The sequence below is a fragment of the Molothrus ater genome, chromosome 15 (genome assembly GCF_012460135.2).
Source record: "Molothrus ater isolate BHLD 08-10-18 breed brown headed cowbird chromosome 15, BPBGC_Mater_1.1, whole genome shotgun sequence".
NCBI classification, from domain to species: domain Eukaryota; kingdom Metazoa; phylum Chordata; class Aves; order Passeriformes; family Icteridae; genus Molothrus; species Molothrus ater.
In genome coordinates, this window is record NC_050492.2 from 14,644,508 (window position 1) to 14,671,598 (window position 27,091).

General features: G+C 42.4%; 1 protein-coding gene across 3 annotated transcripts in view; it reads right to left on the reverse strand.

Moving 5' to 3' along the window:
* Positions 1 to 462: 462 nt before the first annotated feature.
* The window catches only part of RNF145 (ring finger protein 145), a 43,529-nt gene continuing 16,900 nt past the window's right edge, over positions 463 to 27,091 (reverse strand). For all 3 annotated transcript variants that reach the window (XM_036391769.1, XM_036391770.1, XM_036391771.2), the window contains exons 3-11: positions 25,788 to 25,896; positions 16,847 to 16,938; positions 12,964 to 13,199; positions 9,271 to 9,446; positions 7,572 to 7,712; positions 6,348 to 6,530; positions 4,596 to 4,743; positions 3,575 to 3,931; positions 463 to 2,068 (exon numbers count right to left, since the gene is read on the reverse strand). In XM_036391769.1, coding sequence (XP_036247662.1) covers positions 1,640 to 2,068; positions 3,575 to 3,931; positions 4,596 to 4,743; positions 6,348 to 6,530; positions 7,572 to 7,712; positions 9,271 to 9,446; positions 12,964 to 13,199; positions 16,847 to 16,938; positions 25,788 to 25,896 — 1,871 coding nt within the window. In that variant the 3' untranslated portion in view covers positions 463 to 1,639. The remainder of the gene's footprint in view (positions 2,069 to 3,574; positions 3,932 to 4,595; positions 4,744 to 6,347; positions 6,531 to 7,571; positions 7,713 to 9,270; positions 9,447 to 12,963; positions 13,200 to 16,846; positions 16,939 to 25,787; positions 25,897 to 27,091) is intronic.

Sequence of the window (27,091 nt, forward strand, 5' to 3'; positions counted from 1 at the left end):
AGAGTTCAAGAAAATATTCTCAATTTTTCTTCCCCCTCCCCAAACACACCAAGCTGCTAATAAAAGTTTTGGGATGATCAGTGAAAGGACATGATAAATCCAAATTTCTGATTAATAGACAAGAAAACAAAATTGAGATACAGAATCAGAAGATGGTGTAACTGATGTTCCCATCCTGTCAGGGGGAAGAAACAGATTTGGGGTTTGTTTGGGGCTCAGTAGCAGCAGGTACAGCCTCCAGGAGCAAACGTGCATTTGCCAAGAGTTCTGCATTGGCCAAGATCTGGTGACAAGAACAGGGGAGAGCGAGAGGTACCACACCAGGACACAGAGCACTGAAATGGAAATGGGGGAGAACACAGGCATAGGGAGTTTCACTCATCAGGGGGAACAGAGGGCTATTACTTGAGTCTCTCAACATGTACTTGTGGAGTTTCAGCACAAGAATCACATAACCAGGTGTAAAAATCTTCAAATGTAATTTATTAAGACATTCAGCTATGTCTGTCAGTCTACATCCAAATTTACTACTAAAAATAAAATAGTATCACATTTCACATTAGGAATACCGACTTTGAAAAACACTTGAGTCAAGCCTATCGTATAAATAAGTGACTAATTTCTCTTCATATCAAAATTCACATAAAAAAATTGCCTGCCCCCTACTCCCGCCTATTTCCCCACCCCAGTCCCTTGTTCTACTTGAAGCCATGATGAATGTAAAAATTTAAGTATGGACATGTCCTTGTCAAAGAAAAAAAGGTGCAAACCTATTAACAGCTTTTAAAAGTGGCATTTGCGGAGTCTGATCATACACAATAATGTACTCATTCCCAAAGTGCAAATATCGCCAGAGTTTAATACTGTTTTAATTCAGCTGCAAGGGTTAACATTACACAGCACAGTCCTGCAAGGCCTCTATCCGTGCCCTAAAGCTCATCCCACTTTCCTCCTGCAGAGGCAAAGTGTTCATGAGAGCTTTAGTTTACTTCATGCAGCCCACACTGTGCCCATTATGAGCAAAAGTTTCATATACATCAAAATATTGACGACTCTGTCATAAAAGTCAAGAGTCACTATAGATTACATAAATTCAAATGCAACTGCCCCAAGAACACCCAAAGCATACACACGACGTATTAAGAGTGCTTCCACCTCCTGGTACAATCACTGCTGTTACATCTTTGATTTTTGCTTACGTGCCGTAAAAAATGTCAGCAACCAGAGCTGCCCATCTGCCAGAGACGGGCCCCCAACGCCCCTCAGGAGCTGGGACATGGCTCTGTGCAACTCCTCTCCCTGACCACAACCAAGGCAGCCTCCTGTCCCTCTGGCCACAACGTCTCACAGACCCCTCACTCCTCTCACCCCTCAGCTACGTCTTGAAAACACTCAAGTACTGCTACTTATTCCCAGACATCCTTCCTATGCCCACAGTTCAGAGAGCTTCTGGAGTCATTTCTACTACATCTCACTGGAGTTACCACTACCAAGCAGCCCATAAAAATCAGCATGGGAGATTACATTTTGACCAGCATTAATAGCTACACTTCTTTCACAGCTGTGCAAGGATTGGTTTTCTTCTGAGTCAAACGTGGATGTCTGCAATGTGTTTGTTCCCACGTCATCCTCTGTAGCCTCAGAGCTGGACACAAACCCTCAGATCTCGAGCAGAGCCCCCCTGTGGGGCTGCAATGAGTTCTGCAGCACAGGCTGCTCCCTGGCTGGCCTCACAGGGGCTGCTGTCACTGTCCATGCTCTGAGACCCCCCTGGGTGGGCAGAGGCCTCGGGGCTCTCGTGTCCATCGTGGCCCCCGCTCGGGCTGTCCTTCACACTTGGCCTCTGGTCACATTCAGCACCAGGCTCAGCTGCATCTCCAGGCCTGGTGTTTTGCTCTGCACTAGGATTTGGCTGCTGCACTGGCTCTGGTCCCAGTCCTGGGAGCTGTGAAGGGCTCTTCAGTTGGCAGTGGCACAGAGGGCAGGTTTCTTGCACGTACAGCCATTTCTTAAGACAACCCGCATGAAAAAAATGGCTACATGGAGTGATTACAGCAGTTTTCATATCCTGAAAGACACACAAAAAAAGAGGAAAAAAAAAAAAGAAATACATTATTATTTGTAATCCCATTCCTCTCCTCTCACCTCACACATCTAATGGGTTCACCAGGTATGGAAGAGACAGAAGCAGTCCACAGACAAGAAAGGGAACGTTCCTTCCTTCACACCCATAATGCTTCATATGAGGAGCAGCTGAGGGAGCTGGGAGGGCTGAAAAAAGGAGGCTCAGGGGGGACCTTCTGGCTCTGCACAACTCCCTGACAGGAGGGGACAGCCAGGTGGGCTGAGTCTCTTTCTCTCAGTGATCAAGCAACAGGACAAGAGGAAATGGCCTCAAGCTGTGGCAGGGAGGTTTGTTCTGGAAATCAGCAAGAATTTCTTCACAGAAAAGGTTGTCAGGCATTGGAGAGGAGGTGGTGGAGTCACTGTCCCTGGAGGGGTCCAAGGAAGGCCTGGACATGGCACTCAGTGCCATGGGGATCAGCCACAGGCTGGACTCAATCTTGGAGTCGTTTCCAACCTTAATGATTCTCTGATACACGCACAGTTCAAATACAGGCCAGACCTTGCTTTCTTTATCACAGGCATTAAAAATGAGGCAAAACCCCTTTGTTTGCAAGCTATTATTAAACAGGACCTTTTCAGGATGAGAATAACAGGACTGGTTGGCTCAAGAAACAATCGTGCAACTCAAAACAGCACCACGACAGATACAACACGTAACAACACCACAAATGAAGTGACATCATGAACTCTGCCAGCTGAGACCCACATAATACTAGTCTGGTGTTCTGAACACTGTCATTCAACCTGGCAGTTTTACTCTTCAAAGAATTTCTATCAAGTTTGGAGCCAATCCAAATCCACTCTTAACTGCACACTACTAATGTTAGGGTGATTCTTTCACTGTCACACATAACTACAATTTCTATTCAAGAGTAAGAGACTTTGGAGCTGGAAGTGTGATAATGATATTACTTTCAGCATTAATGTCTAAGGTCCTTACATCTGCTGGCTTATGTTAGCAAGACCCTTAACCTTTTGATAATTAGGTTTCTGCTACAAAACTGACACTGCACATGAAGCAGCAATGTCTGTAGAGACTGAGCTGCTTCTACAGAATAGTAACAAATCAGCTACCAAGAACACTTTGTCTTTCACTAACAAAATCCTCCAGTAACGAAGAAAGGGAACATTTGCTGCTACTACTGAGACCAGCTCAACCCAAACATGAGAGGTGTCAAAGCAGCTTAAGGACAGAGTCTGCTGTGTAACTGGAGAAAAAAAAAGGCAGTTTAAGCACATCCAAGCTCTTCATTCCTAAGAATTATCTTGGTGACAGCACTCCAAATCAATTTGCACAAAGCAGAAAACTGGGTGATTCCAGTAACTTACTGAGAGTTCAGTATTATTCATTACACATAATTCAAGGCACTTATTTTATTAGCTGAAGACTGAACTTAGTCTGGGGGTATTTCCACTCGAGCCAATCCTTTGACACTCCCATTCCTACCTGGTAGCAGATGGCACAGATGTCATTGTGCTGCTCCAGCTGCTCCTTCGTGGCCACAGGCAGAGATTTTATCTTATTCACAGCATCCCTGCGAAGAAGGAAACTCTTCCAGCCCAGCTGGGCCCGCAGCCACACGTTGTAGTAGGAGTGGATGAAGATGATGACGGAGCCCATGACAGTCCACTCTCCAAAGATGGTTTCTGAGACTCCATAGGCCACCACACACAGAGCCACCAGGAACTCCAGCAGCCGGTAGGTGCCGTTCACGTAGTAGATCACATCGTCCATGTTCTCCACTGGCTCCTTCCTGAATTCCTCCACCATGAACAGAACATAAATGAAGAGGGTCCCAAGCACCTGTAACACAGTGCAAGACCATGAGCTCAGCTTTGTGAACAGTGCTGGCCACCAAGCTCTGTCCACACAACGCTCCCAAGCTGGACAGAGGGCAAGCTCAAAATAGTGGAATTGTTGCTGAACTTCAAGGCAAATGAAAGTTGCTCTTTCTTGCAAAGCATTTAAGCTTGTTCTCAAGTACTTCCCCTTCTTCACCTTCCTGAGTCCAGAATACAGCTGAGTTGATTAAACAAGAGCACTGAGCATTTTAAGGGGCAATTAAAAAAAATTAATAATAAAAAGCCCAAGTAATAACAAATACTTATAGCATGAAACATTTCCTCTGTTACACTACTGTGTTTTAAACATCAAATTGATTTCAAAGAGTTATAGCTAAGTAATGACACATAGATGAGTACTCTGGGAAAAAAACCTTTTTACTATGATAGTTACACACCCTCAAAAGCCTTTTGGCTTTACAATTTGAAGTAGACTTCCATTCACCTCTGTTTTCAGCCCACCCAGGAGATCGTCAGCCTCAGATACAGGACACAGAAAGAGATTTTTTTATCACCCCTTGTAATTCTGCCCTTCTCTCATCCCTGTTCTTTTCTTATAATGTATTTTCCCCCGTAGAATAACAGGATCACAGCTAATGCAGGGCTTCACAGGGCTGATTTCTTACCTGAAGAGAGGTTAGAATACTGCTGGAGATAATGATCAACAGCCAGAAATCCATGTGGAAAAACTGACAAATCATGTAGGCCATGTACGCGGGGAACACGAGTAAGAACAGACAGAGGCTGACTGCTCGGAAGTGCTTCCACAGACTCCTGCAAAACAACACAATAGGTTTTTATTTTTCAAGTCAGATTTGAGTGTCAGAACAAGAACAGAATGACTGCTGGATGTAGGCACGTTAGATTAATTGCTCAAGGCTTTAGCTGGTTGAAAGGAGTTCTTATTTTACTTGGGCACAGTCTCATCCCCAGCTTGCACACATGCCTACAACTGTGGAAAGTTCTCTCACATCTGACCTTTGCTGTTTTCAATAGAAAGACAAAAATTATGGGCAAAATAAGTACTTGAGATACTGAACGTTACAGATGAAAGTCCATTAAAATAAATTATTAAATGTGTAACTGTTTGGACACTTCTCTAAACAAACAAGAGGTCTCCAAATTAAGTAATTCTTGCATCTATTCTTCATGTTTTTGCTAATATGTGTGGGGCAAAGCTACTTCCTTTCATCACCAGATTTAACCCTGCTGCCTTTAGAAGTACATTCCCCAATTCAGAGATCACTAAAGAAAAAATGTAGCAGGACTTGAGCATTTATCTCTGCTAGTCCTTATTTTGCTCCTATCACCTACTTCTTCCTAATCTTCTCCCCAGCCTAAACACACCATCAATCTTTTTACAGTCACCCATTTGTGAAGGCTTTCAGAATATCTCCAGTAATTTACTATACTACCTCTACTTGTTCCTCAGGTTGTATTTTAACCTCACTTAGCTCTGGAGATGAGGTACAGAAAAAGTCAAACCATTTTAGGGCACAGGACAGCAGCACAAACTGATTAATTCAATACAGTCTGAAGGAACATCAGAGTGAATTTGAGGTCTGCAGTTTTGTGTGGGTGAGGGAGGAAGAGAGAGCTGAAGTGGAATTTATCCTGTTTCTTGCTGATTTAGAATTCCCTGGGAGATTTGGCAGAGGAGTTAAAACTCAGTATCCCCACAGTCTGCTTGTTTAAGCTGGGCAGATGCTCCTATCCTGGCTCTACTCCCTTTCCCTCTGTTTCTATCCTGGAAGTTAACTTGCTGCACACAGAACATCTCTAAGCTAAACAAACTCTACACATAAACAAACCTCCTCTGTTCATTTCTTCACTCACAGGTTACACAAAGGGAAAGACAAATGCAACTGGCAAAGAACAGAACAGATTAATATGAGAACTCCACATAGCACCAATACAGCTCTTCAAAACACAAATGAAACTGAACAATCCCACACAATCCAAACATGTGGGACACTAAGGCAAACCTTACACCTCTTATTTTGTGCCAGTAAACCATATCATTTTGGGATCACAAAAAAAACAGGTTTTACAATATCTAACACAAGGTCACTCCTAGAAACTTCCCACTCTCAGTAGCTGTGTTAGATCACTGCTTTAGAGGGAAACTCACCCAACTGCAGAGGAGGTTAAGAAAAACCATTCTGCAAACCCACACAATAGAATGTGGGTGGGGAGAGCACAGTCCTGGATTTGCTTAACTGGAACCACAAAACTAGAGAACTTGGACTAGAAAAGAAATCTGCATACAGAAAAAAAAAACAAGGCAACTTTACAAGTACTAAAAGCCATCAATTACTAGTTTATCACCTCCTAAAAGAACATTGAGTAACTCTCAGTTTAGCAAACCAGTCTCTTACTTGTCCCTTGAGGCTCCCAGTGCCAAGACAATGGGATCAGCAATTTCCAGCATGGACTGAAGGATGGATGCCACCACAATGAAAAGAATAATACTGAGCAGGAACGCCCGATGCACAACTTGGAGCTCAATCAAACCTGTCTGCACAGCCAGGATCAGGAGTGTGACTCCTTCAGTCATCCCCCTGCAGATCAACACAGTCAAAAACCAAACAATCACATCTCAGTGTCAATGCTGGTTCAAAAGTACATCTAGAAACACCAGGAAATAAACTGCCTGCTTCTGTCACAACCTTTCATATGTCACTGGTTTTAGGTTTCACTGGTGTCCCTTGGAAGGCTTGAACCAGGGAGGGATGTTTTCAGAAATGCTGAAGTGCTGGGCTTATGAACCAGCAGATTTTGCTCCTGACAAGCAGCATTTGGGCTACATCCAGCTCAGACACCACCCAGCACAAAGCATTTTAAGGACCCAGTTTAGGAAAATTACCAGTTTTGCCATTTTTCAGTTTATTCCTCCTGTACCTAAACCTATCCACTCCTTTCTGTCTTGGAACCTCAGAGTGACTTTAATGCCTCTGAGGATCACCACAACTATTTGATGCAATAAAGTACACACTTCACCAAAAGATGTTTTTATATAGATTACTCTTATGCAGCCCCAGTTTATACCCTTTTGCTTCTACATCTTGGAAACCAAAATGTAAAACATTCCTTTGCAAATGGTCTCAATCTCTACAGAGAGTTATGGGCTGGAGTAACAGGAAAGGCAGTGTCAGGATCCCAATTTCACATTAGACAAGTTGAGACAAGCCTGAGAAAAAGCATTTTGGCTATTTCCCATAACAATTTACAAGCAATCCATACAATGCTGTGCTTTAAATCTCACAGATTAGTAATGTTCCATACATGATTAGAGGGGACATGAGGAAATGAAAATACAAAGTGTTTATATTATGCAGCATGTGAAAGTTTTTCAGTGACTCATGAAAATACAAGTGATTGTAAATCCCAAGTAACAGCCCTGAATTTGTGCAGAAATGAACCATCTTCCCAAGAAGTCTGCGACAAATATTTTCACCTCAAATCTTTTCAATGCATACACACTGACATACAAAAAACCTGTCAAAAGGTCAAGAGTCAAAAAACTGCAATGCTAGCCATTTATTTGTATATAAATCCCCTTTCTGTTTCTTTTCAGACCCTAGGCACAAGGAGGCACTCACCTGTTCATAGCAGGATCGTTCATGAACGCTCGGTAACCCTGCAGGTAAAACTTGCAGAGAGTCAGAACTCCCAGAGCAACAAAAGAGACCGTGAAAACCAATCCCAGCAGTGAGTATGGAGTGCTACAGCATTCGGCAATACTGCCAGGAGAGAGGGGAAAGGAAACAAAAAGAAAAGGTTAAAACTACTGGGATGAGCTCTCCCCTTGTCCTGTTAACTGTCAGGTTGGTTTTAAAGCAAATTTGGACTGGTTTAATGAAAATGTTAGATGTTCTACACTGCCATTAAGTCTTCCAATAAAAGAAAAAGATGAGTGGATTTTATTGCTTCTTTCCAAGATATAAGTTGATTGTAGCTCCCCCTTGGAGGCAGGGCTGCGCTGTGACATCCTGCAGTCCCCTCAGCACAGGGCCACGTGGTGGCACTGTCCTGCTGCCGCTGGGGCTCGGAGCCACAGCCCAGCCCAGAGCCGTCTGGCCACAAATAGGAGAAGTGGTAACAATTCGATGTAGGAATAAACTCAACTTCAAGGAAAAGGACTGCTTCTCCTCTATTGTAACAAAACTTAAAATTGCAGAAGAAATGAACTGGAAGAAAAATTTCAGACCCCAGTGGTTTAGTTAATAAGCAGGAATATAGTCCGTGCTTCTGCATAATGCAGGGTGACACCATAAGCAATTTTAATGCTATATGCAGTATAAATCCTGGCATTTCTTCTTAATGATAATTAATTTTGACAGCTTACAGGATGGCACGATAGGCAGATACAGCAAGGCAAGAAAAAGCCCAGCAACTGGAAAGTCTGATTGGAAAAGTTAGAATCAAACAGCAGAACTAATGATGTATGATCCCTAAAGACTCTGTCCTGTGCTAGCTGGCTGTGTTTAAACAACTATTACCCCTCTTTTCCCCATCCCACTAGGGCACTGTACCTAATCTGCCCAACCCAGCTTCTGCAACACCCCCAGCTCCTCTCTGCCCTGCATTCCTGCTCCCTCTGCATGTACAAAAGCTGAAAAAGGCACGCAGGTTCCACCCAGGAGAATCCCTCAAATGCAGCCTTTCAGTGACAGCACCAACACAGATCTATATCCTTAAATTACAACCTTTAAACTCTTTAAAACTTTATGGCCTATAAAACCTTTTTATGTCTTTAGAAAGCTTTTACAAATCCAGTATTCTTTCTGATCTTTACACCTCTGCCACATTAACCACTGGGCTCAAAAGTTGCTTTGGGAGTTGGGTGCTTTGGCTGCTTGGATGAACACAAGAATGTGTCCCACACTGGAATGATGAAAGCAAGAGATGTAAAGCTCAGAAAGCAACACTATCATGAATAAGATATCAGATGGACTGAACTTCAGCTGAAATATCTCGGACTTAAAACCAATTTATATACTGAAAACAACTTCTGGACCAAAGATTTAATTATGGCTACTCCTTCCTCAAAGGAATACTTTGCTTTCTTTGGGAGCTCTCCCACAGTTCTATTAATGTCTGCCCTGAATGGGATCCATGCCTTTGCAGGACAAGCTTAACAGGGTTTATATGCATGGTCACTGCAATAAGGACAAATACTTGTTGGGTATCCAAATATAATAAAGCCAATATCCACATCTCATCTCTACAAGAGCACAGATACTCATTTCAGAAGACAGTTCAAACAGAAAACCAACTATCTGCAGGCTCCTGAATTACCTGGTCAAGAAGAGGAAGAGGAGCCTCTCTCTGGAGGCAGGCTGGTCCCGTGTACTGAAATAGGAATAGATCTGAAGAGCAAATAAGACGAGCCAGAAGACCATGAAAAGCACTGGGACTACCAGCTGGTTCCACAGAGACATTCCCAGTGCCAGGAGCCCATACACCTCCACCACCTGGCAAGACACAAAAAGACAATTTGTTATTGAGTCATAGCACCTGGGATTTGATAACAAAGGGAAGTCAACAACAGAGTCACAAGGAAGGCAAGGATGATCCACATGACATCAGCCATCCCACAGGAAGAGAGGAGGTACATCAAAGCACAGTTTGTGACAAAGGCAGAGCTCAGGTTCAGCAGTGACATTTCCAGTCTGTCTGGCAGGAGGCAGAAGTACCTGACTCCAGCAGCCAACCCTCAGACTGGCTCAATGTCCCTTCCTACAAACACCTGGCTTGGGGCTGCTCCCTGCAGCCCACTCACAGCTGGAGGGATGAGGACAAGTGGCTCTGGGTCATGCCAGCCCCTCAGATCCTCTTGCCCAGTTTAAGTCACAGTAATGCTGTTTTCTCTGTAGCTACTGTCGAGTCACTGCAGACATTAGACACTGAAATGAGTCATACCATTAAAAAAGTAGTAAATCTACTTTGCTGACCTGTTTTTAAGGAAAAACTTAAACCCCCCTACATTTTATGCTGAAGTATCTCAAAAGGATCACGTACCTAATCCACCAAGTGTTTTGAAATTCATGCTTAAGACTTATATTGGAAGACTGAAGCTCAAAGTACTTCCTTTGCATTGCAAAGACTAAGTTGCAATCATTTCCAAGACGCTGGAACTTCATCTAGCTGGACTTAGGTGAAAATGAAACTGCTCATAACTATTAATTCTTCATCACCTGCTTCCCACAATTCCATAGAATCCATCATGGCAAGGAAATGTTTGGAAATGCTAAAAAAGCTGACAAGCATGAGGGCTATGACACTCACGGGACCTGCTGCGGCACTGGGGCTGATGGACAAGCAATGTGCTGCTGGCAGGGACACAGTGCCAAGCTCCTGCTTTGCTCACAGACTTGTCAAGGAATTGCACCTGCCCTCAGACAAGCAATATGCTGCTGGCCTGGGAGCAAGGCAAGCAATCCTGTGCAGCTCCTGGCACAGTGCTCCACCACATTGGAAAATGGTCACGCTACGCTCATAATGCAGATTCATAGCCCTGAGACATTTCTGGCATCTTCTGCTGCAAACAGGCAGCCAAGGTTCTGGGCTTGCTTTTAAATTATACCCCTGGGCACAGCCTAACATACACACAAACACAAAAAGCTGCCCTTGTTCACCTGTTAGGGCTTTCAGGAAATGCTCCTGGTGTTTAACATCCCAATGCTCACTAAGTTTTGATACTGACATCAAACCCACAATCAAATCCAGCCTAAAATAGCTGGATTGTGTGTAATCTCACAAACACCAAACCAAAGCACTGAAAACCAACAATTGCTCAGAGTTACAGCAATGGAAATACAAGCACAAAAATATTCCAAGTTGGAATGGCAATATCCTTCTCTGGAATAAACATCCAGGCATGATTTGTAGCAGTTACAACCAGGTACATGAACACACCATGAGCTGATGTTTATTTCTGCTGCACAAGTGAAGAGCAGCAAGTTCTTAAAAAACAAAAATCCCAGGTTTTGCCAGTACAATGTGAAAACCACTCCCAACTATTCATGCAACTCTATTACATGTATTAAGAAAAGCACCATCCAACATTCTTATAAACCCAGTGCCACATTACAAATTTTCTGCCATTTTTTCTGTATTCCCAAGGGAAAAACACTTTATGCCCACTGCATAAGAAGGCAGGAGAAAGAGTATGATCAGTGTCCAAAGGCCAGGGATACAAGGAATTCTTCCTCAGGATTACTGTAACACAGCCTGGCATGGAAAGACTTGAAACACTGGGATGGAGCAGGAGGGACACAAGCAATTCTAGAGAGGAGGAGACTTGGGTAACAGCAATATTTAGAACTCAATTCTGACCCACAAACAAAAAATCAGCAAAAAACAACTATTTTCGCCCATCAACCTGGAATGTATTTGCAATTAAAACATTTGTAAGATTTTAAAGTGTTTTAAATGTTTCTAATAAAAAATAGATACAGGTCCCAAATCAACATCTAATCTGAATTTGACTTCAGGGAGCCAAACTGTGCATCCATTCATGTACATGGAAAATGGAAGTGAAGTGCTGGTTCCAACCTTTTGCAAGGCTTTGAGCTGTGCAGACATGCAACTCTTTTACCCCAAATGTTGCCACCCATGCACAGTAAGCATGGTATTTCTGTTCTCACTGGAAAACAGGATACTGAAGCTTTGCCAGTCAGCTCCCAAATTAATTTTTAAATCAGCAGATCTACAAGCCAGGGGAGGATTTGATTGGATATCAGGAAAAATTTCTTCACTTTGAAGGTGGTCAGGCATTGGAAGAGGCTGTCCAGGGCAGTGGTGGAGTCATCATCTCTGGTTGGATTTAAAAGATATATAAATGTGGCACTAAGGGACATGTTTGAGTGGTTGGACTTGATGAGCTCAGAGTTCTTTTCCAACCTAAACAAATCTGTGATTCCATGGATGAGGTCAGACCAATGCTAGGTGCTGTACAAATACAGAAGGATAATCCTGCTCTAAAGACCAACTATATACAAAATAAATAACCAGACACCAATGATCAGCATGACAGGCTGAGACCTTGGCACAGCACACACCTCCTGCTGCCAAGTTTTCGTTTGTGTATGACAGATATGACAGCAAACAAGAGCTTTAAAGAAGGTTTTGAAAGAACTTAACAAGTTAGTTTTCAGACTGCTTCTGGACTGAAGAGCAGAAGGCAAAAAACCCCAAGTGCCTTGGTTTGAAAAAAAATCCAGGCAGCGATAAAAGCTGAAACGATGGCTCAGTCAAAAGCCAAGCAAGCATCAATCTTTTTCTACTGAAATATACAGAGGGATATATATATATATATATATATATATATACACACACACATATTTTATACATAAAAATACAGGAAATGTGATGTTTCTGTACCACTGAGAAAGTGTCCTTTGAACTAAACATTTATCAGATGTCAAAGCATTAAGAAAATGGACACGTCAGATCAGTCTTCTTGTCGAGGTCCCAGTAATGTGTCTGCTCTAAAGAAAACACCACAGACTTTTCAAATCAGAGATCATTAGAGTCAAAATCAGCATCAGTGTCACTTACAATTTACCACTTCTATAATTACAAACACTTTTCATACAGAAAGTGTTTCTTGAAATGAACAGCTACTACAATGAATGCCCAGGGATTACCTTCCTCACTTACTAAGGCTGTAAATAAATTCCAGTGTGACACAATCTTGTCTTTTAGCCCGGATTTGGGAAGGAAGAAGCAAAGTCCAAGCAAAGTGGCCATGCTCAGCTGGCCAGCAGCATAATTCAGGCTCATGTCTTAACTGCTCACCCATCCAAAGCTATCATAAATTAAAGAAAGAAGATGCTATGGATAGGAGCTTCTTCAGTGGCTAAGAAAGGATGAGTTAGCACACAAACACAGGTGCACAGAACACAGCTGAAGTTTTTTTTTTTTTTTTTTTACTTTTTTCCTGCATAAAAGGCTCAGAAAACAGAACGGTTGCATCCACCATCCTACCTGGACAAGCTCTCTGTAGGCAGACTTCGCCAGGTTGTAGGGCACCAGAAGATTCGATGCCAGGAAGTAGAGAACTTCCAAACCGGTGAAAATCATGGCGAATTTGTTGATGATGACGATGGTCTCGAGCGGGACGAGGCAGAGCCGAGCCAGCAGAGGGAGCATGTGCGCGGAGAAGAGCCAGATCTGCTTGGTCTTCATGACGCAGGAGCAGAGCGTGCACACCACCAGCTGCCCTGGAAACGCGACACAGCAGTTCAGAACCAAGCTGATTATCCCCTTCAGGAAAAAGCGTATTTTTAATACGTTATCTTTCCAGAACACCGTTATCAACATCCAGCATATTATGATGGTTCTAACTAGGACATCTCTGTTACGAAACCAGGCTCCTCTCCGTGTCTTTTGCTGGGTCACTAAAGTTACCCTTTCCAAAATGCTTTCACTTCCCAGATTAGCCAGCTGTAAAGCCAAAACACATGCAGAATCAGATTAATAAAGCCCCAGGAATAAATCATACAGAGGATAACTCAACAAGCCAGCCCTCTTTTTCCTCACCACCCCCAGCTCAGCTGAAATCCCATCAGTATCTGTACACACAGCAGCTTTTCTGAAGCCCAGCTACACTATTTCATCCTGACCTACACAAAAAAAGCAATCAGAGGTCCCAAATGGCATTTAGAGCAACAATATTTACACTGTCAAGAGGAATTACTGACCAAGAACAGCAACAGGAGAACAGCCAGGTCAGCAGCTGAGACTTCAATAATTTCATAACGCCCTGAGGCAGTTGCTCAGAATGATCACTGAAGCTTGCAAGTGACAGATAATTAACAACTAAATTCTCTTTAATAGCTGGTGGGGACACAAGCATGAGCACATCTCCCCCACACACCCACGGATTTGGAGGGTGGTATTTCTAAAGCACTAGGACCACTTCAGTATAACTGCTCCCATCAGAGACACTGAAGTTGTACCCTGGATCCCAGAGGAAAATGAATGGGGTAAAATGCACATTGCCTGGATAAGAACAATCCTCACTCATCATTTTGCAGTAAGGAAGAAATTTATGACAAATTTGAAATTTATGGCATATTATTTGAAAACAGACCCTTCTTCATCATCTATGTTAATTTATATCCAAATGCCACAAAATGTGGTACTAATTTCAAGTGCTAATGCCCTGGTTTGGAACTACTCATGTTTGCATTTTGTAACTTTCCCTGAAACCAGAAGCTGGCCTTAGGAAAAGAGAGGAACCTGACCAAGGCCAGTAACATCTCTAGGTCAGCATGAGCTCCATGTGCTCACATAAGCTCACTGACCTTGTAAGCCCTTCTGGATGGGCTGGGGAGGGAAGCTGCCAGAGGAGAAACAGCAGTGGGGTTGTGCTTTCATTCTGCCAAGCTTCCCTACCTAGGGAGGGACTTCTGCTTTCAAAATAACTGCAACTGAGCTGAAAGCAATCTCTAATCTCTACCACTTAAGCATACAAAGTTCTCCCTCCTTCACACTGTCCCCTTTCAAGTTAAATTCCTACTGTCAATTTGATAGATGTATTTCTGAATTAGCAGATGTCTCTGCAGAACAAGCACCCTTGCTCTCAGCACGACACTATCAGCATACTGGGTCTTCTGAGCCTCCCAGAAAGTTACTCTACTCATCTCTTTAAATGTTCAGCAGACTCCAGCTCTGAAGCATTCTCTCTCTGCTTTGTTGTTCTCTGCCCACACACACGTTGCTACAAGCCTATTTCAGACACCACCAGCTCACTGCTGTGCTGTCATATTCAGGAGCCTGGCAGGCAGCTTGTGAGGATTTCTGCGACTCACGGTAACTACGGCAACTCAGCCTCACACACAAAGGGACACAAACAGCAGCATCCAATGTGCTCTTCAGCATTTAATAAAAGTGTTGTCATCTGAAATCAAATACTGCAACAGCACCACATTAAACAATCCAGTGCTCTCTCTGGAGCTCTCAGATCACAAATTAGAGCCTGAGTTCAGTCTCAGTAAACAGCAGAACCTGCTTTCCTCCAACAGCCATGTGTGGAGTGTGCTGCTCATCCCTGCTCAGCTCTGGCCCTCCCACCCTTTTAATTTAAGCACTTGTCCAAAGTTACTTGTCATGGGAAGGAGAATTGTACACACCTCAAAGGAAATACATGGAACACTTTCTCTGGAGGCTCCAACCTCCTCCCTGAAGTGTGCACCTTGTCAATTCTCAACCCCTGCAGCAAAAGCATGAATGTCTCCAATGGAGCTTTGAGTGATGGTACTTCCCATTTTAAACTGAGGTAGCAGCACCTTAGTTCAGGACAGCCAATCTCTCTCTGCAGTAAATCACACTTATCTGCAGGTGGGGCTGCACAGCATCAGTCATCAACATCACACAGCAGGATCAGCCAGAGAAAGTAACCTCACATCAAATCACAGATTTGAACACTCGAGGTATCTGCTATGGCTATCAAACCCATGTTTGCACCTTGAAAACTGCAACGCTGTGGCCTGAAAACTGACAGACACAGCTAATGAACCCAACAGCTGGAACAGCCCTGGAAGACACCAGCCAGGGTCCTCTGCTGGGGAATGAGGCAGTGAGGAAGAAATCCACTGTGTGAACTTCCTGCCCATTCTTTTCCCTTCCCCAAACCTCCACAGATATATTAAACATTGCTGACAGGTAGCCAGAGCCTCTCAGTGCATAAGCTAATGGAAAATGTTCAACAAGAAAGCTGACATGGTACAGCCACTTGGAGTAGAGAAGCATCTTTGTTTCATTCACAATTTTAGAAAGCTGATGTTAAACTCCCTGGCTACATCAGTGACTTACTCAAAAACAAGGTATCCTAAAGTTAATATAAAACCTCATTACTGTGCCATAAGAAAAAGCAAGTCTTCATGGTAGCATCACTTGCAAAACCACGCAGCAGCTTTGAGAAGCTCACAGCTGATGTGCTCCAAAGTGGCTCACTCATCCAAGGGGCCATCTCCAAAGAGATTTATTTGTCCCATCCAGCATTTAAGAACACATTATTATTCCTAGACAATAGTCATCAGACTGAGTTAAATGCAGGGGAAGAAATGACTGTGAGATCCCATTCAGAAAGTATTAATGAATAAAAGCATAAACAAAGGTTACTTTTGTGAACCAACTGATGCTGTACATCATTCCCTTAATTCTGACCAGAACTTCAGGAACCAGAGCTGTACCAGCAGCACCATTATTCCATTCCCTCATGCACCTGCTTTGGTGCCTGCCAGCAGTGCTGCAGCACAACACCCTGTCAAAATGTGTGAGAAAAAGATGGAGCAAAGCACCTGTACATTCATTTTGCTGTGAATTTAAATATGTTTGACTTGTTATTCCTTAACTCTTTGATTAGAAATATCCTGAGGACTCTGTAAGCAAACCAGTAGCCTGTAGTCCCATGCTCACACCCATCAATGTATTTAATCAGATTTTGTAAGAGAGTGACATTGTTTAGCTATAAAGCCAATGAAGAATTTATGTGTGCAACACCTGAACTGACAAAAACACTACAAATGCACAAAACTATTGAAATTTCTACAGTACTTTCCACATAAAGGTTATTATAGACACTGCAGTTGTTGTGAATCAGACTGCATAGTCTGAGAATAACAGAGGCACAGCATAATAAACAGACCTGAAAAGTATTTCAGAGCTGCAAGTATGAGGGATTGGTAAATCAGTGGCATAGAAAAAGCCAGGCAGGATACAGCTGTCCTCCCATGCCTCTTGCATATTAATAAGAATCACAAGTTAAAGTAATAAAAGAGATTTGAAACAAAGAGGTACAACATGCATGTGTTCCAATGAAGAGACTCAGAGCTCTCTCCTCTCAGTTATTTGAAGCACTTACCTACTAAAGCAGTCATGAAACGGTTCATGGAGAGAGGCTCCAAGTACATTGGTCCTTCATAGCCTGATTCCAGTTCGCTCCTCACGTAATCCCTAAAAACACAAACCCACAAACTATTATGATCCATCTGATTCAGACAAGAAGCAATTTATTCATTCCACATATATGTAACTTCAGTGCACATCACAGCCAATTAACTAAACTGCAAAAAGCAATATTAACACTGCTGCTCCAGCAGCCAAGCTGATGGAAGGATCCAACTGAGGCATGACTTAAGGGAGAGCAGAATTATCTGTAATTAGACTCACTGGCAGAGCTGTAAAAATCCTTTGGGACATCTAAGCTGTTCTTCAGAGCGTGGCCTCAAAACTGCTTATTGACAAAGCCTCTTAGGCACCATTCCATTTTTAAGTATCCTTATTAAGTGTTTTTCTTCCTAACAATAATTTCTTTTCCCACCAGCAAAGTGTGAAAAAAAAAATTGAGAGCTTGACAGAGAGATCTTCCAATTCAATACTTACAGTATTTTGCACTTAAGAAGTTCTTTACATTCAATTAAAAGATGAGTATGAAGGAAAAGCAATAGGCATGGAGTAGAGTCAGGAACAGAGTTGCCACATCACCCTTTTGTCCAACACAATTTGAAAGTTTAGTTCATCCTACCAGATACCCACAAACTGATAAAACACTATGGATAGACACTGTAAGAGAGCTTGAAAATCTCTCAGCATTCTCCTCAGAAAAGGTGGGCTGGGAGGGGGGGCTCTGGCAACCAAAGTGCAAGGTAAGAACCTGAGGACTCTGGGCAGTTTTCCATTGGTGGTTATCCACGGGCTCTGCCCTTGAGTAGGTTAACACATGAACAGAACTCAAATATGAACCTCAAACAAAGAGCAGGCATTTCACACCCTCAGAAGCTGATCCTGGACCAGCACAGCAGGAATTCTGGGGTGGCTCCTTAACCCCCTGCCATCAGACAGCAGGCAATACTCCTGACCTTCACATCCAGCCCTGTGACCTCTTCCTGCTCCTCTCCAGGGCAGCTGCAGCTCCACCCTCGTCAGGGCACCACCAGCTCTGGCATCAGCAGCACAAAACCCTGAGTTTGTTCCTGGCTGATCCTGTCCAGGACTCACATCTACCTGCATCACATGCCAGGAATAATGCCAGACACACACACTTGGTCTGACCCCGTGTGGAGCTCGCAGAGTCTGTTTGCTCCAGGGGCAATTCAGTTATTCTGTGTTTATTTTTATCACTGAGGCCAGCCACACTTGCTGGGAGCAGATGCAGACAAAGCACAGCAAAACAGGACTGGAAACCGCACAGCCAATACAAGAACTGCTCTTTTTATTTCAGTGCAGAAATAGATGCAGTTTAGTGCTACTGGGAACATTCTCTTCTCCCCAGAAATGTGGGAATATACCTTGCTCCTAGGATTAACTTGCTACCCCAAGCAAAGGTATTCACATTTTCGCTTGCAAAAAAATCTCTGGAATTCAAGATATAAATCTCAAAGTACTAAAACAAACACTTCAAAGCCTGTTCTTCATAGCTGACAACACTGCCTACTCAGAGCAGCTTTTCAAGTGTCATAGTATATGTGAGGTATGTTGAAATGAGTTCTTTAGACTGCAACCTACAATTAAAAGCACATGAGGACTGAAAAGGCACCTAAAATGACAATTCTAGACAGAAATCTTCCCTCTTTTCTCCAGGTATAGCTAAGCACAAGTGGTTTTTTTTCCACCTTCCCAAATGCAAACAGTTGTAATCCTTTGGGCAAAGGAGTTATTATTTTCATCATATGGACCAGCAGAAAGCACTTTCTGAAAGCATCAGCAACACAAACAGGATAATCCATCAGTTACAGAAGAGAGAAAAAAAATAACAGCACTTTCAAGATGCTGGAGATGGCTTTTTGTCTTAGCAAAATCATGCTCCATCCTCAAATTTTGGCTGGAAACACTGGCTATTTCTAAACTGCTGGAAGGAAAGCAGTGAAGACAACAAGTTTCTTCTATATTTGTTAGGAAACAGGTTATAAAATCATCCAGGATACCCAGTGCAGCAAGATGACCTTACACAACTTAGCCAAGAGACACGAACAAAGCTGCACTTACAGTTGCTTCTCCAACACCAGAACGTGCTTGGAGATGACCCAAATTTCCTCAAGCTGCATTTCTTGCTGTTGTCTGATTCAGTCATCTGCACAGAGGTCTGCACTTGGCTGAATTCTCTAAGTAACTCTCAATTATAACTGAGTTTTAGGCCCACCAGTTTGGAGAAGCAATGTTTTAAGATCTCCTAAATTTTTTAAACAGTATTTTTAGCTGATGGCTGAATGAGGAAAGTGAAAGCAATGATTCTCCTATTACCAGTACAAACACAAGGATCTTTTGGCACAGACACCAATCAGAAGATGCCTCAAACAGCTGCAGTGCCATACAAGATGCTGAAAAAAGCAAGTGCCTACACTCAATTTTGATCAATTAAAACTGTATTAATCTCCAGCTTTTACATTTGAGGATTGTTCACTTTACTGCAGCAGTGTAAGAAAACAAGAAGGCTAAAATCATTATTTACTAGTTAATGAAATGACTGAAACTACATTACTTTGGAAAATTAGGATTTAAGAATAAAGCTTAGATCAGATTCATTCTGCAGATGCATTCCCAGCCTCATTTAATCCAACTGCTGGCCTGTTAACAGGTACCCATGGACAGTCAGGACTAAATTGCTCCAAAGCTGATCATTTTTCACATGTGATCGTTTCTTTGTTACTGAAGTACAGAAAGGTCCTCCATTACTAAAAATATGCTTTATAATTGACTGACATAAGGTACAGTGGTTATCTGACCTAACTGACTCATATTGCTGACATTTACTTTGGGCGATTAATCTGCACTGTCAACATCAAACACACTCTCATAGGTTTCTAATGTCTACAGACAATCTTAAAATTAAGTGTATTTTAAGTTTGTCCAGAAGAAACAATTCAGTCTCTTGCTCCCACCCTTCTCATTTTAAGCTCTGTGAGGCTCAACACACCTGGGATACAACCATAATAAAACTGCAAAACATGAAATAAGATAATTATGTGAACTCCAGTTTTAGCATGAACAGTGTGTTTAATCTTATCACTTCTATTCTGCATCAGTTATTTTTCCCAAGCTGCTTTTTGCTGGAAATGGGTAAAAGAAATGTGATTCTTTTAAGTAAGACATTTGTGCTACTACATATGAAATAAAACCAGCATTCACCTTCCTTGTCAGGAGCAACAGGACTGTGGTAAATTAATTTAGTTCACTGCATTCTTTCAAACTGCATTCTTTTGTCTGAGTAGTTCTCCTTAGCAAGAGTAGCTGAAGCTGCTGGAGTCCTCAGCCACAAGCTGCAAACTCCACCTAGGAAAGCTGAACTTATCTTGAACTCCTGCTCAGTTACATGAAGGGAGGCCTTGGGAGCAGTGTGAGCTCTGGGTCACAGCAGGAGCTGCAACCCAGCCAAAGAACGGCAGCCAACACCCACCTGGAGACAGAGAAAGAATCCAACAGGGAGCAAGAAGGCCCCAGAGCAAAACCCACCATGGGACCAAGGGGTGTGTGCAAAGCACACCAAGAGTGGATGCAGGATGGGTGCATTGACTGTGAGGGTACAAAGGCTCAGTGATTTTTGTGTTCTGGGTCCCTGGGTGCAGGCACCCATCTCAGGCTGTTCCTGCTGCTGTGCCACTCCATTATTACACTAATTTTTCTTGGAACTGGACACTGCTGCAGGAAACCACTTTCACAACTTCTTGTCTGCCAATACCCAAGTGCTGGCACTGGGTGAGTTCACCAGGTACCTCTGGAGCAGGAGGCATTGAAGGGTGAGTGTTGAAACTCCCCAGGCAGATTTGGAGAAGGTCCTGCAGTGGGTTTGAGTGCCTCTTTTAGAATTGGGGGGTGTGTGAGTCCCCCCTCTACTGCAGCTCACCCACAGCTGCACAGCCTCATCAGACAGTCATGTGCACACAGAAAGGGGATTCAATTCCACATGTAAGAATAGAGTTCAAGTCCCTCATAGCAACAGGAAATCTAATTCTTCAGATACAGACTGTTGGCCAAATCTGACACCAAGACTGGATCCAGCTGCACCTACACTCCTCTCTGAACCTCGTGAGTGCACAGGAGGGTCTCCCTGACAATCTTTTTTGCTGCTTTTTCTTTATTCTTTCTGGTAACAGGGAACAAACTCAGCGTAGAAAAGGGGATGCCCTTGGCCAAGGTATTGCAAAATTGAGAAAAGATTTATGGTACAGCTCAATTATCTAAAGAGCACACAGTGGCCTCGTGCCAGGAGGAATGGCCATATATTACTAGGACAGCTGGTGGGGGCCCCAGGAAATTTGGCCACTACATGGAACTCTCAATCAATTAAGACTCACTTATTTACGACTCCGCTTAGAGGATAAAAGCCCTGGACAAATGCATTGGTGCTTCAGGGAAAGAAAATTGGATACACCAGGCTCATGTCAAACAGGGGTGAGTAACCAGCCAGCTAATGAATGATGGCACTATGAAGAAGTGACACTCTGAAGAGATGGAGTGGGACAGCCACTCACCACTCCTGGTGCTGTTAACCCAGATGAGCACAGCTGCATGGCTAAGCACATAATCAATGCACAATTCAGTGTGGTATAAAGTTAACAGGACTAAAGAGCAGCTAATTCACACAGATTGTTAGGGGCTGGGTAACCCAGCCCCTAAAGCTCTGTAAAACCCAAAGAAGCAGCTCACATTTTTTGTTGTGAATCCAATACAGCTCATGATCCAACCACTGCCTCACTGCCCAGCACAATGAGCTCAGCCACCAGCCCTCCACAGGTAAGGAGGAAAAATTTCAATTTCAGAAATTTCATCATTTCTGAAATCAGCACTAGCTCTTAGCTGCGTCCAAGCATAACTGCAGATAAAATCTATGGCAGCCACAACCATATGAGAAGGGGAAGGGTGTATCTTATAGAGCAAAACTTAAAAAAAAACTGAGAAAACACAACTGATTTTGAGTGAGAATTCCAACGATGGTGGTATGCAGCCAATTTCCCATATAGCTCCAGAGTAATAGTGGCACAGCTTTTGTCTCAGCAATATGCACCCTATTAATTCTAATGCACCCCATTAATTCTAACACCACAGACCCAATCCCTGTATTAGGATTGAATCATGATGGAACTGCTCTCTACCCACCAGAGCTGAGAATGGGCCCAACAAAACTGTATCAAATGGCAGAGTGTCAATGTTGATGTGCATGTTGCTGGAGAACAACAGGGATTTATTTGTGCAAGTAAAACCATCAAAGCTCAATTCATTTGTTCTGACACTGAACAAAATGTCTGTCACTTGAAATACATTCCAAAGAAAGCCCTGAAACTGTACTTGCCTATGATGGAAAAGGATGTGTTTGTCTAAGAACTCTTTGTAATCTTATGTTTGTAAATAATATCACTATAGGGACAAATAATCACTCAATTACTTCTAACTGTAGAAACACTGTAGGATGCAATTTTAATTATTCAGCTCCTATTATATCCAGTCAATGGTTACAGTCCAATTAAACTTAAGCTAAAATTTACTACCTATCCCCATCAGGAGAATCCTGTACTGGTGAGGAAGCCACTAAAACCTGATGACCTGTATCAACTGCTGGAACATGTCCAAAATGATAGACAAAAATTCTAGTCACCATTCAATGCAGAAGAGATGCATCATGTCTTGGAAAAAGTGAAGAAGGAGGCACAATGGAGGGAAAAGTGAAGAAGGAGGCATCCACTGATGGTGGAAAACCTTTTTTGGGTTGGCATCAAGAGCAATGTAATCCATATTAGGATGCTCCATCCAGTGGTAACCTTGTTCACTCTGCCTATATTGTGCCTGTTGCTTGTAATAACGCTGTATGTGAGACTAAGGGTTGTATTTAAAGACTCTGAGTTCCTTCTGGCACGTGAGGAGGAATGTTTAATAAGAAAAGCAGGACTGTTGTACATCAGTTGTGTTCTTTTGACTGTATTCTTTTGTCTGAGTGGCTTTGCTTAGCAAAAGTAGATAAAGCTGCTGGAGTTTTAGGCCACAAGCTCCACTCTCTCACCAGCTCCAAGCTCCCACCTAGAAAAGTCAAATTTATCTTAAACTTCTGCCCAGTTACATGAAGGGAGGCCCTGAGACCAGTGTGAACTGGAAGATAAGGGGGTCATAACTCAGCAGGAGCTGCAACCCAGCCAGATAACAGCAGCCAACACCCAACTGGAGACAGAGAAAGAATCCAACATGGAAAAAGAAGATCCCAGACCAAAACCCACCACTGGCCCAAGGGGTGTTTGCAAAGCACATGAAGGGTGGATGCAGGATGGGTGCCTTGTCTGGAAGGTACAAAGGCCCCAGGATTTGTGTGCTCTGGGTCCCTGGCTGGAGGCACCCAGCTCAAGCTGTTCCTATTACTGTGCCTCTCACTTATTAAACTTATTTCTCCTGAAATAGGAGACTGCTGCAGGAAACCTAAGGCAAAGAGATTTCATTAAATTGGATTTTGGGTTTTTAAAGCTGACTTCTCTTCTTTCCAGAAACAGATGGTATGTTATTTCCACCCAAATTGCCAGGTTAGCATGCTACATACAAATGTAGCATCTTCTGGGGTGCTCCAAGCATTCACAAATATTACCTAAACCATCTTTACACATTAAGGTAATTCTCAGCTCAGCAGGTAAGGAAACAAAACATTTAAAAATTAAATAACTTGTCAAGGTCACATAAACCTGGAAGTCTGAAGTCAGAGCTTAACTATAAAATTCAGATGATCTTATTCCCAGACTTGCAGATGAAGTGCAAGCTATTTCTGGGGTGGAAAAAAAGCACTGAAAGCTGAAGTCTTTCAACAGCTCAGAATTTCCAGGACACTGCAGAGTCATAAGTGCCAGATGATTCTGGTCTTGATCTATAATTTGCACTAACCAATCTGGCCTCAATATAAGACCTCTTCATTGGTCTTAAATAGCATCCCAACTGGTAGTGCATGCAAGCAAGTCCCTGGAAGTTTTCAGCTCTGAGCAGAATTGCTAACAAAAAACTCTGAAAAACAGTTTGCACATGTGACTACTGTATGTCTTGTAATGATCAGGCTGCTAAACAGAAACATAAGTTGGAACTGGATAGCTTTGGCAATAAGAGGAATGGCTCTGCCAACAGATATGTCTGTCACATTTTACTATTTTCAGTATGAAAACTAAAGGGATTCAAAACTTCTTTTGTAGGGTTAATCAAGTGTCACTCCCCACGTATGATTCCCTGACTGTACAAAGGCTTCAGCTGAGAGCCCCTTGCACCAAACCAGCCTAGGGAATGGGTAAACTCACTCAGAAGTGTCAGCAGCTACATTTGCCTTGCAAAATACCTTGGGAATACTGCTGGACTATTTGACTCCATGACATCTTTTAATTAAATATATTTTTGGTGCTAGTTGATGCAAGATTTAATTAAAGTCTTTATTAACTCGCTCCAGGAGCACCAAATAGAGAAAGCTTAGTAGGAACACACAGAACAGTCCAAGCAGTATTTACTAAATATGTTACAATAAAGCCTATTAAGTCTCAAACCTCACAAAGCAACAGAAGTCAGAATTCCTATTACACAGAAATACAAACAAGATATTAGAAGCAAACACAGTGCTATCCCTTAATGTATCTACCAAATGCATAACATCTCGCTTTCTTCTAAAAAATTTAAAGACCTGGAGTGGCATAAACACCTCCAGCTGTAAATGTTCTGCACCAAAGCCCTCTGTCTGATGGGCATTTGTTACTAGATTTATTACTTCAACACTTAAATAATGTTTAGGTTGCTTTTTCTAATAAATAAGCTTTTAACTCTCTAAGAAACACCCACAAACCCCATCTATAACAAGTCAGGACTCCCCTGAGGATGACAAATAAACCTTTTTTTCTTCCAACCATGAGGCTATAACTCCTCTCTTGTACACTCATCCTTCCCAGGAAATCACCAACTGCAGCTCTGACAGCCACAACAGCAACATGTCAAATCAGCACAAAACCTTCACTAACACTCCCCTGAACTGCAACATACCAAGAAAAACATTCCAGCAAATGCTCTGGAACAACAATTCTGATGTGGAAATAACAAAACTATCACTTCCATTAAATCAATTGAAAGCACATTTTTAAATGTTTCAGCAGGCACCAAAATAAGTCAGGTTCAAATCCATATTTTCAAAACTTCCCATGCAAAGCCTTTAATATGCTGGCAGTGTCTTTGGTTCCAATTAAACATTTTGTCAGTGGGAAAGTTAACGCTGGCTTTCAACACATTTAGCTGGGGCCAAACAAAGATGGTTGATTCTGCCTTGTTTGACTCAGAGTTCTCCAGACTCCTGCTCTGAGTGTCAGATCCAAAACACCTGCATCCACTGTAAATTCAAATTTGTGTAATACTTTTTTTAAGAATAAATTCCACTACTACTTTGCTTTTACTGGATTCCAGATCTCTATTTGCTCTCTCTCCTGAGGTGCCAGGAAACTAAAAGTAACATCCTGTCTGCAGTGTGAAACACCCCAGTGCTGAAAGCATTTTAGCTGAGCCACTGAGTAACTCAGATTACTGCATCAGAGGCCACATTTAGTCTTGTGGTAAGTGCTTTCTCTCCTTAGATTGGTGGGCATTACACTCCCCAGCTCAAAATTCCTGGCGTTTTTTCAATGACTTCAAAGAACTACTTGACTGCATATTTAATTCTGTAAACTTTTCCAAAGACAAAGAACAGCAAGATATATTTAGGTGTCTGACATAGAAAAAAGGCCTCCACAAAATCATTTATAGAAAATATTAACAGAATAACTGTTATTTTTCTAATGTCCAGACCAAGCTAAAAAAATTAATCCATTTATCCTTACCTGGAAATTTGGTGCCCAGCATAAAGCAGCAGTGCAGTCAAAAAGTACAGGTAAAGCTGAACCAGGTGTTGCCTTGGCAAAGTTAGGAGCACAACACTTAAGATGTAACCTGTAACAAAAAGCAGAAGCTGGTATTTAAAACAAAATGCTATCTAACAGCGAACTAAAATAACACTTAGCATGTTCACAATTTAAGATGGGCACACAGAGGCTTTACTCCATATTAGTCATATTGAAGCCCACTCCAGCCATCAAGGTTGCATAAATCAAGGACAAGACCTGCCACAGCCTGGAATTTGTAGCTTTTTATCCCAGCAGTTCCTGCACTTCTCATTAGCATTTAGTGAGGCTGTTGAAAATGACCCAATCCAGCTTTACTCTTTAAGACCACAGCCTGGCTGCTCTGCAGCCTCTCCAACAAGCAGAACCCTGACCCTTATTTTCATAAGGATCTCACTCAGAGACCCACATAAAGCAGCACTTTGAAGTCCACTCCGTAAGTGGGTGGTGCATGTCCATGTCCTCCTTTCCAGACAGGCTGCAGGTCACAAACCCACTCATGGTGCCCTTACAAGTATTTATTTCCCAGCTCTCTCTCCATCACTGCAGTGCACTTGTGCTCCTTCTGAAGGTCAGCTCAAGTGCCTGGCACTGAAATCCATTTAGGAAAACAACCCAGCAACAGCAACAACTCCCCTGAAGCTGAGAAAAAAAATGCTAGAGAAGAATAGATCCTGACCCTCACAGCCACACCAGTCATGTCACATTTAAAGTTTCATACATTTATTCAGCAACATCAGGCACAGTCTTTTTAGCTAATTTATATTTTGAGCTTTTGAAATATATTTAATAATGCAAGTCTAGATTAAGCAGTCATAAGCAATGGCACAACCAGGTATTATGAAACAGCTGGGGAACACAGCATGTTCTAGTATTTGAAAAAGATATTTCAGAGTCAGTATTTATGAAAAAGTATTTCAAGGCTGCTCAGTATCTGCCACGTTCAATAAGTCACCTCTGTAAAATTCTACCAACAGTTTGGTCTTCAAAATCTTGCAAGATGCTCCTAGAAAAGATAACAGACCCACAGTATGGCAAGCAGAGAGATCAATTCAGATAAGACAGATTATAGGATCAATGACAGACAAAGCCTATTTACTTACCTTTTTAAAATACCAGTATATCATTTATGTATTTAACATTAAAGATAATTTTTCAATCACGTTCATGAAGCAGATGTGACAAGTTGCACATTTGTCTCAGGATGTGCTTTTTAAAAAGCTGAAATAATTGGTAGTATCTTT